The sequence below is a fragment of the Botryllus schlosseri genome, chromosome 16 (assembly GCF_051294905.1).
Source record: "Botryllus schlosseri isolate E-star chromosome 16, Bs_hap1, whole genome shotgun sequence".
Lineage (NCBI taxonomy): Eukaryota > Metazoa > Chordata > Ascidiacea > Stolidobranchia > Styelidae > Botryllus > Botryllus schlosseri.
Window position 1 is genome coordinate 1,697,840 of NC_137251.1, and position 11,018 is coordinate 1,708,857.

Genomic DNA, 11,018 nt, shown 5'->3' on the forward strand with positions numbered 1-11,018 from the left:
ACCCTTATGTTGAAATACATTTCCGGTAAACTCTGGACTAATCTATTTAATGATATAAGCTTACTATACGCATCGAAATCAGGAGTGGTCACTGGTCACGATTCGGGATTGTGCACAGTCGCGCGAGGCGCGTAAAAACTTTCAGATCCACTTGTGAATTTCGTCATTGATACGTGATCAGATTCACCGGTAGAGTTGATTGAGGGGTGTTTTCGAAAATTTAGGGCAAGCTATAAATGAGGATACATCTTCGGGTGGGCCAATTGTTATAAGTCGCTTTGTTGCGTGCTGTTACTTCTTGACCTCCCATCAAGATTGTCGTTATAGAGAGAAGCACACGATTCCGAGTTTCCATCTGCACTGTGGGGATCTGATTGCCGAGGGCGCTACTATATTAAAATCGAAAAATGTAGTCACATTGAATCGCGCCCAGCGCGAAGAAAATTTCAAGAAATCGGGAGTCATTTCGGGAAGTCAGACTGCATGTCGACGGCCGCCAAAACATGCTGATTTAATTACGTGTCCACGGTCGCAGGTCGGCCACCCCTGGCCTAGATTAACCTTCAGCACTTCGGAAGGAATTCTAGATATACAGAATGGCGGCGTAGTATTTCGCTGAAGCTGCGGTACAAAACGCCTGCTCCGCACGTTATAATGAGTGCGACTACAATGTCCGACTGCACGTCGAAATCCTTCCCCAAAACAACCAATCTGCGACGTCATTGCTAGTAGAAATGATAATTTATTGAATTATTCTGCATAAAGAATAGAAACGCTAGAAGCAGGCTTCACGAGATAACACACGAAATACGAATCCAGCAAGTGACAACATGCAAACACATTCGAATTGAACTAGACAGCGGATTTCTGAACGTGATAGCTTCGGCCTTTTCTCTCGGGATAGACACAGCAGCACTACGACAAACACAATAAGTTATGAATTCGTGAGATAGTGTAACCATAGCACTATGAATTTATACCAAATAGAAATAGCAACCGAGGCTCATTTGGCGTCTGCGTGGCAACACATCCCTATAAAACGGACGCCATAAAATAGCAGCAAAAACAGCATGCCGAGGATCACAAATTGCCAACACCGTAAACTCCCGGTTAACGACTGCAACAAGACAGGTATTACTACTCAGTTCAACGTACGGGACAAAAATCACAGTAAAGCAGATACATTCTCGGCGACAATTTCATTTCGGCGCCAATGCGCCATCGCTTGAAAACTCAAAAGAAATGAAATACATTTCATAGTTCAAGACACTCTTGGAGCTACAGTACTTCAATATAAAATTGAATAATATATCGTACTGTAATACACCCGAATATTTTCGGCCGACACTCGGCAAGGGTCATCGTCAGCAACCAGTAGAGAATTTTAGTTTAGGGTTACCATACGTCCTCTTTTTTAAAGTGTCCTCGGAGGACGCCCAAATGTGCTCTTTCTGAAGATTTTGGTTAAATACAGGCCAAATTCGATGTGATACAGTAAATCGTAACACTAGGGTTACCATATTTCGGAATTAGGAAAGGATGACGCTTTTTCCAAATTTTCAAACTCACAATACCGGAGGAAGATCTTGAAAAAATGGTAAATTTTCCCCACTCCGTTATCGGTTCACTAAAAAGGTCATTTTCTCATTCAGCGCCCAAAACACAGCTTTTCTTTTCACATTATGAGATGGTTGATAAAAATAAAGGTCAACTTTCCAGCTCAGCTCCTGAAATAGCAGCCGGAGCGTTAGTTCAGCGCTAATTTACTGTATCTCAGTCGAATTTTGCCCTATATTTAATAAAAACTATTAAAAAAGAGGACAAAATCTCAAAAGGATCCTCAAAGGAGAACGTGTGGTAACCCTACGTAACGCTCCGGCGGCTATTTCGGGAGTCGAGCCGGAAAGTTGACCTCGTGAGAAAAAATTACCATTTTTCCAGGATTTTCATCTGGTATTGCAAGTCTGAAAATTTTGAAAAAGTGTCCTGATTTCGAAACTATGGTAACCCTATTTTGGTTGATATACACAGTTCTTTCCAATTCTCTACTAGTTACTGACAATCACCCCTGACGAGTGTCAGCCAAAAATGTTCGGGATTATTTCAATACGAATCGTATATTTCCTATTTCGTAAGCGGGCCTCGCATTCACGACAATAAATATATACTTCTTTTCCAATTTATAAAGAGTAAACGTAGTATGCTGTGGTCGGAAAAAGGTACCGCTTGTATCCGGGTGTTGAAGCTAATTATCGCATTGTTACTCTTTCGTGACGCCATGTCATCTGTTTCCATCAAAATCCGGGCAAACAGCGGGCGTGACAAATTTCACAGAGTACACGCACGTTTCCTTCTCGGAGACGTATTTCACTTCGTCCAATGGACCGCAAATGAACGTGACCTGAAAACGCAGGATGGTCGATAGTGGAGCTCGAACGATATCGTGTCAAGTAAAGTCATTTTCAGAATTTTGAAAATTTCTGAAAAATCCTAATTTTTAATTATTTTCAATTTTCAAGAATTCTCGAGTCAATTTGCGTATCGACTCGAATTGTACTCAAAATAACGATGCAGAACAATTTTCGCTTCATTCCAACCGGTAGAAGCCAAGTTGTTGCAGTTGAAATTTTAGATTTGAAAAAGTAGCATTGACATTGGGTAGTCATAGAATCACATATATAAAGCTCAAGTAACTTCGCTACTATGGGTTGGAATTACGTCAAATTTACTTTGCATCATTTTTGTAGACAACTCAACAATTTCATGGGGTAAACAGTGAATTTTGAAAAAAAAATCATTTTTTTATTATAATAAATTCATAATTTTCAAACTCGTATAGCTTCAGCCAAATTTGGCGTGAAACATTTTTTTAGCCAATCTCACAATGTTATCAAGTAGCGCGCAAATTTGAGAAAAAATGTAATTTTGAACAACCATATCGGACATGCATTTGAAAACCTATAAACTACAAGAAATAAATCAATATTCGCAGTCTAGCATTCGCAGATAATAGTTCTCTGATTCCATGCTAGCATGTTGCGTCGTCACCAAAATTGCTGATCATTTTAATCTCTAATGGCCGATGCCGATATTTCTGTGACATCTTCTCGACATTATCGTGGAACCAATCATATAATAACGGCCATGTTCCACTTACAATTGAAGATCTTAATTTTCCATTGGGACAATGATCCCCGTCACCCCCGGGCATTGTGAGCGTCCCGCTGTCTTCATCCAACTCCCCACCGCGCCCGATCACCCAGTGATCTTTACCATCCTGGAAAATAATCCATCACAGACTTTTAATGCAAGTAATAAAATCTTCTATTACATCAAAATCCATTCAACCACCACAAAAACTCACCTGAGTCACATTTTTGTAGGGACAGACGGTGTAGACGTACCCTGGCGATTTATAAAGGTAACACTTCACACTCAGCTTGTAATACGCTCCTCCTTTTCCGTAGAGCTATTCGGTTACAAAACATATTTTATAAATATTTTATTTCAACATGGATAGTGAGCAGCTTGACCGCTCACTTGTGCGAACCAGGGTTGTAACCAAGTCACAAGGTTCCGAGTCACAAGTCAATGTCACTTTTTTAGTTTCGACTCGAGTCAAGTCGAGTCATTTTCAATTCACCACCGAGTCCAAGTCCGAGTCCAAGTCATCAAGCAGAGGTTCGTGTCCGAGTCATGGTGTTGACTGCTCAGTTTCCAGATAAAGTCTTGTTAAACCCACTTTTATAACTCTCTTCATGGTGATATCGAATGGTTCGCATTTATTTATACTCATTTTGCCTCACTTTTAGCAGTTTCTGGTCGCATTTTCAAGTACCAGTACCGATAGACGAAATCTCAATATGGTGGTTATACTTTATTACTGTTCGAAATTACAATGAAACGTCGCTCTTGGCCGTCTGAGTCTCGAGTCATATGACTTGGTTCGAGTCATGCGTAATGACGGAGTCCAAGTCGAGTCAATACACATATTGACTCATGTCGAGTCATTTCCGTATTTTGAGAAAATGACTCGAGTCAAGTCGAGTCATCAGAAAATTGCGACTTGAGTCGAGTCATGACTCGAGTCATTACAACCCTGGTACAAACTACTGGATTTTCAAAATGCGCGACTACAACTACAACTACTCCCTTTGTAAAGCTCCCAGCTATAACTAGCGACTTTTAAATTTGAACGACTGATTAACTAAAACACAGTAATCTGATAATTACTGGATTAATGAGCTGAGAAATATTGTAGATAGAATAGGCTTTTTAACGGTACGGAGTTTCGAGATTAAACGGGAGTGGTTTCGACCCCCAAAAGTCACCCTCGTTTACGCCACTGTTAGTGGCGATGACATAATATGGCAGCAACAAGACGACACGTTTTCTAGTTGTTTTACAATGAATTTTCCTTCAAAATGCTAAACTACAACCAGAACTAGACCTACTCAATTTTCAAAATGCGCAACTAGAAGTAGAACTATTCCAAAAATGAATAGTTAGTTTAGTTGACATGCTTACCTCCTCATCCTGCCCTTGCCCGAAATCCAAATACTCTTTTTTCGCAATCGACCCCTCACGTTTTATGTTCGATTCCAGCCGCTTCTCGTGCTCGTAATCGTGACAGACATCGCTACACGGCGCCAGTCGAACTTTTTTGGTCTCTGTGAAACCAATCGGTTAGGGAGTAAATGTGCAAGTTGTTATATACACTAGAGCTGTTTTTCTCAAACATTTTCTGATTGCGTACCGCTACTTTGTTTTTTTAATACACCACCTAGGTCCCGTTTATCGGTATTTATTAGCAGGAAAACACAATGTGATTTGATACGTGCTAACTGTTTCTTCTACAAAAGCTTGTCTATTGTCTGGGGCATAACATCACTCATAGCACATCAGAGATCGTGCCAAGGATCAATTAGACCAGGGTTCCCCAGCCTGGGGGCCATGGCCCCCTAGGGCAGTGGTTATTAACGTTTTTTTCGACATGCCCTCCTTGATGATACTGAAAAATTTCGCGCTTCTTTATAGTCATATTGAAAAAAAAAGAGCAACCAGAGTGGAGATCAATTGTGCGGAGTGCGAACAAATTATCAGACGAGAATTTTGTTACACATAATCATGTACAATTGGAGCACATCGATATTTTAGCGATTCTGGTGCATATTCCCTTCTATAACCCCACTTGAGCTAATCTCAAACGTACCAAATCATGAGCTAAATCAAAAACCAATGGCACAACTACACTTTATATGATTAGTGCAAGGTTCGGTACCAGTCGAAATCTAGCATCAGTATGTCTAGGGTACAGCACAATTATGACATTTAAAATCGATGTATAATCAGGATTATTGCTATAGTTAAAACTTGGAAGTTTCAGCACGAATTAAACTTATTTTGAGTTCAAGAATCACCACATCTTTCAAGAGTCTTCGCGCGCCCCCGCAGACGCTTTCACGCCCAATTAGGGGTCACACGGCGCAAAAAAAGGTATATAGTCCCTGGACCGGGGACTTGAAGCCTGGGTGAATTTGATGAGGCGCACGAAAACTGGCAGCCTACGATTACCTGGCACATTCAAGTCCGGCGATATCGTGACACCCTTCCATTCATCAGACCCATCGCAGCAGTCGCAAATACCATCGTTTACTCTCGAGGACGGAAGATACTCGTGCTCCGGCTCGCAGTAAAACCTGCTCCCAAAAGTAAACATTGCAGTGATCACAATCCTTTCTTCAGCCACCAGCAGAGCTTGTAAGCAGATTTCAACAACTAGATAATTTAAGTTGCCTAATTAGACTAATTAGAGTCGGTAATCTAATTGTAATATAATAGGTGAAATGTTTCTATGCTCTCAATTTCATTATAGTCCGATTTCTGGTTTTCGTGAAAATGCTGCAGGAAAACTGTATAATACGGAACGAGCCAAGATCGGTGTACAGAAATTTGTCATTGTCATGCTTTTGAAAAAAAAAAGATTTGATATGAGCTGAACATGATTTTTGTCATATTTCTTTCTAATTCGGAATTTCTATCACTTTCAAACTTTTTGCAAATTCAGTCATTCTAACTGTAATCTAATTTGAAAATTTTCTATTTTTTCCACTCTGCTTGTAACGAATAATATATAATAATAAGAAATGACCTTCCGTTGGGGCACGCTGACGTTCCGGGCTCGTCGCTGCCATCCACGCAATCACAATAGTCATTGTTGACGGCTTGAAAAGGGATGCTCTGATTCCCGTCGAAACACAAAAACTCGAATTTCGCATTGGGGAGGTAGTATTTTCTGCAAAGAGATTTGCAAATTGTCAGTTCAACGTGCAGACATTCCAGTCAATTCGGAACGAGGTGTTGCAAAATAATCATATTTGTACAAACTACCAGTTGACGGTAGACTAACTACTGCTTTTTGAATACTATTAGTTCCAATTCTGGTTGTGGATTTTGAAAAGCGAGTAGTTACTCCTATGTTGCAAGGTCAACATAGTAATTCGTAATAACTTATGCATCATTTTGACAAGGTACTTAGAACCAGCTTGACGAATGATTAACAACAGCCATTTGCGGAATTACATTTCAATCCGAACGGTATTCACAGGATGGAAGGCAAATTGTCAAGTATATGCAGTATGCACATAAGCCACCAAAACATACAAACAAGCGGAGTGTAATAAAATTGCAGAGAATATCTTTGGTGAAATGAAAATCTCAAATGGACAGAGACACCAGGTACTGATGAGAATCAGCCAAAAAAAGTAGTGAATCAAATTTATCAAAATATTCTGGGACACTCGCCTGTCAGATTTTTTGACTCCTCTCAGCAGTGTGCCGTTGACTTTAATCCCAATCTCTGTCGCGAATCTTTGAGCAAACTTTGGGTTGACGGAACGGATGGGAGCCGCGGGCTGATGAAAGAAATGGATCAACATAGTTCTTATCTCATCCTAAGATTGGTCAAATCTCGTTACTCGCTGCTAAACCAACTCAGAACAGGTCATCCTGAACCAAGTTCTTCCAAATAATGATTTACACGCATCTTGAAGTAATTAAATCAAAGTACATATAACTAATCCAATAGCCTATGCTTTGAAGATGTTTGCAGGTACCTTGCACTAGGGTTGGATTTAAAACAAATGCTGCTTCAAAACACTCTGTTCGAATGTTTTGAACAGTGTTTTAAAAAAAGTATTTTTAAATATAAAAAAAATGTATTTTTTAAACGTTGTATATTTATGCCGTAATTGTATAAATACTTTCGAAAAAAAATGTAGTATGAACCAACGGACGATTTGCCCCCAATATAGACACAGGTACAAAACGTAATATCTGGAGGCCATTATTTTTAATTATTGTCCTATTGCCTCACACTGTCACTGCTCTCGAGCAATATTTACAAGAATGCAGTTAGTTTTTGAACAGCGAGAGGGCTTCAGTAACCTGGTTCCAAATTTTGGAGAAATGTGGAAGGTAGGTCATATCTATTCTCCGCTTAGGAAATCTGATCCCCCTATTGGGAATAGAAGTAGTATATTTTTGTACTTGATGTTTTTGCAGCATATTATACATACACACGATCTGTGCGTATGCATCATGAGTGCATGATGTGTGGGCAATATGCCGCTGAACTAAGGAGGGTGCAGGAATAGCCTCGTAAGGCCTTTCAAGGACACTCCACCGTTGCATTATCTTGTATTAGTCAATGTAAGTATTACCTGTGCCATAATTTATAAAAGAAACAGCATACCGCTTGGAATCCATGATGACCGTACTTCGCTTTGTTGTGAGTCTCACTGCCGCTGTTTCGCATGATCGCCTGATGACGTTGAAAGTTATTAAGAATCTGATTCTAAATGAGAAGATTGATATTAAGTATCACAGCTTAATCAAATTAGATTAGGTCATGCCGTGTTAATCTCGGTATCTTTATGCAATTGCTCAAATTATACGATATATGGAAACATTCGTGGATACTGGCTCACAATGAATTGTTCATTGAATATTGACAAAATGATGTGACTTGGTTATAGAAACTAAATTTGGCCCCTTTCCTGCACCCAACTCTCTCTCAGATCAACTTACTGACAGACTGCATTGATTTATGCACGTGCGGAAAACCGCGAAGAGGCTCATCCCACATATACACTATTACAGTGGCATTCAAATTCAAGATTAATATTGCATTTCTGAAGCAGTCTTGCAGTGAACACTGCTCCAGTGTGGACCATTATACACACTGATATACACTGATACAAGCCAAGGAAAATGGATGTACAGAAGTCATATTTCATTTCCATGTATCCATGTTTAAATTGGCAATTTTTTCATTATGACTTGATTATGTCATTGGAACATCCGTTATCAATCAAAATGGATTCGATTTCATCGAGTTCAGGAGCTCAAGATTCTAAAAGATTATTTCAGCTCAGTGAATTAACCGTTATTTTCTGCTTGAGCAAAATGAGTTCAACCAATATAGTCACTAGTGAGCTGAGCATTAAAATTGGGTTTTCTATAAATCAATGGTAATGAAGCCAAGACGACCATTTTATTGATGTATGGGTGGAATTCTTTCTCTACATAATGTATTTAAAAGATTGAAAAATGTTTTGTAACAGTCTTTACTATCACTTTTACAGGTGTTAGTATTCGAAACTCGTTTGCTCACAGTTATTAGTGAAACAATTCCAAACATAAAAAATAAACATTCAGGTGTCGAGTGCTGGCACTGATTTACATATCATGAAAAGTCCTTCCAGCACTTATTTCCATTATTAGCCTTGCTCTACATATACATACCGTTCATACTCGTACAGTATGCGGTACGTCATGCAAGAGACGGAGACGGAGAGCTTGAGAAATTCAATAATTCGTTGATCAATTATTTGTCAACTTCAACTGACCCAGGGAGTCGAGAGAAATAGTAATCTACTTACTTGAAAAAGTATGAAAAACACCGCTGTGACCAGAAGTGCTATAAATGTCTGAAATGGATTGCTACGACCATTCATCAGTCTCAGCTGACGCTGTGTAGGCTGATCATCCATTGGAACAGTCGAAATATTCCTCCGTCCGGATATGGCTACATAGGTGAGAATGAATTCCTCTGTACAAACGCCGAAATCACCGACAGCCCTATTTCAGCTAGCCACCGTATCGGTAAATTAAATAGCCTATACACTGTACAAATTAACAAATGTAAAATGCACATGCAAAACGCCGCTTACGCTAGGGGCCTACGCTACGCTATAGCTTCCACAGAAATCAAACGCATCAGTTGGCACCATAGTTGGAGACTTAACGGCGAACATGAACGGACCGCTAGACTTGCGATCATCTCAGTGTAAGTTCAGTTATTTATGTTAGTTTAGGGCGGGTAAGGTTCAGAGTTAGGCTTGGTTACGGGCTAGCTGGAATCAATTCAATGAATCAACGACGCTAGTGTATTTATCTGCACAAGATAGGCAATGTACAGCGGCAATACAGCACGTCGGCAGCCCCCAAAATGTTTCCTCGGCCCCACAAAGGGTGACCAACCAAGCTTCTGGAGGGCTTGCCTCTTGCCCCCTCCCCACGACCTTCATTCCACAGCTACTAGGCTTCCAGAATTCATTATTTTCGACCGACACCGCGTGTGTGTTTACGAGTCGTGTTCAGATATTTCCAAATTCTAGTCCATCCTCAACATTACCGGACTACCCCAATCTGCCCCTTGCATTTTTCTATACTATCTTCTTTTACTTTTCATTAACCCTCCCTATCTTTTCATTTTATCGCATTTTTGTGGTGTATTGAACTGATAAAAATTGCTAATAAAGCGATGATGATGACGAGGAGGATGTAGGAACGAACAAGTGCGGCCTCCTAATGTAACATATCCCCTCAGTTAGGTCAAGATTGTGGCGGGCAAAATTTGTATTGCGATCTAGGAATTATTAAGCTATTGTTATCAAGTAAACATGAACAAATTCAAAGGCATGGAATCACGCATATCCCTGTTTAGTTTTACCAGTTCCGTTGTTTAGTGTTGGAGAACCTATATTTAAGCATATATTTGAACAAATGAACATATACCGAAGTAATAAATCAATGATGTATCTATACCACACTCCTGGAGATTCACTAAACAAGTTTCCATCCGCAAGGGGCTGGATTGTACGTATCCAAAGTGCATCGCGGTCGTAGCTGTTAACATGTTGAAATACGACGTGTCAATAATAAATATACTTCTCGAACTTAACGTATTCAAGAAACTGCGTCTCTCGGTGCAAAAATTTACCGCTTTTCGTTATGACACATAACAAAGTAGGTGCGTGTTTGACTACGTGGTATAGAACGTTTGTCGTGTCCAATAGCCTGTATACTCAACTGCGGCGGTATAGCTGGTACGAACGTCCTGATGAATGAGTTCTTGACTAACAGTTCAACAGACGACCATTGCCTTTTCCAGATATGTATTGTACGGATAAATCAGACAGTAGGTTTTGTATTACAAGTGTCGTATTCTCAAGGAAACCAATATACGATATGCACTTGGTTTTATACCAACGGTGGATAGAAGTCACTTGATGTGGTAATATAACGGATAGGAGAGAGAGAGAGAGAGAGAGAGCAGGGCGCTGCAATGGGTACGATGTTCAATAATACAATAATAGGCCTACATCTCGGTCAGGGTGGACGAAACGTTGTGATAGTATATTTAAATATGGCGTAAATATTGTACTATATCCGGATGCTATTTTATAGGTCTCGGTAGGGTTTTAACTTCGCTACCACGTTTGGATAGTTTATAGACTTCTAGTGTTTTAACTCTTTCATTTCAAAGTGAAAATCGTGTAGGCTATAGGCTGCTACGGAAGTAGCGCCGTTAAATATTGAAGTCCCTCTTGGGATGTCTTCAAGATATGGTTGCCCAAGGCGGATCACGCTCAAACTGCAGCCATTACTATGAATTGTTACTATCGGCACTATCTTACAACGCGTCCCGTAGCATGGCTGATGCCTGGTTTTCC

General features: G+C 40.0%; 1 protein-coding gene across 1 annotated transcript; it reads right to left on the reverse strand.

Annotated features, from left to right (window-relative positions):
• Positions 1-722: 722 nt before the first annotated feature.
• On the reverse strand, positions 723-9,241 carry LOC145458495 (uncharacterized). Its single transcript, XM_080336873.1, has 9 exons — positions 8,943-9,241; positions 7,754-7,855; positions 6,805-6,914; positions 6,152-6,295; positions 5,575-5,699; positions 4,528-4,670; positions 3,365-3,469; positions 3,158-3,277; positions 723-2,401 (listed from the first exon to the last, which is right to left on the reverse strand). Exons 1-9 carry the CDS (start codon positions 9,051-9,053, stop codon positions 2,282-2,284), a joined length of 1,080 nt encoding a protein of 359 aa, XP_080192999.1. The 5' UTR covers positions 9,054-9,241; the 3' UTR covers positions 723-2,281.
• Positions 9,242-11,018: the final 1,777 nt, after the last annotated feature.

Bases quoted from the DNA above. Each gene is read 5' to 3' on its own strand.
- LOC145458495 (XM_080336873.1), bottom strand. From the start codon at position 9,053: ATGGATGATCAGCCTACACAGCGTCAGCTGAGACTGATGAATGGTCGT. The intron at 5,700-6,151 runs GTCATTTCTTAT...TTTTGGGAGCAG, and splicing joins TCAGCGTGCCCCAACGGAAG to GTTTTACTGCGAGCCGGAGC. The intron at 3,470-4,527 runs GTAAGCATGTCA...GTAACCGAATAG, and splicing joins GGCAAGGGCAGGATGAGGAG to CTCTACGGAAAAGGAGGAGC.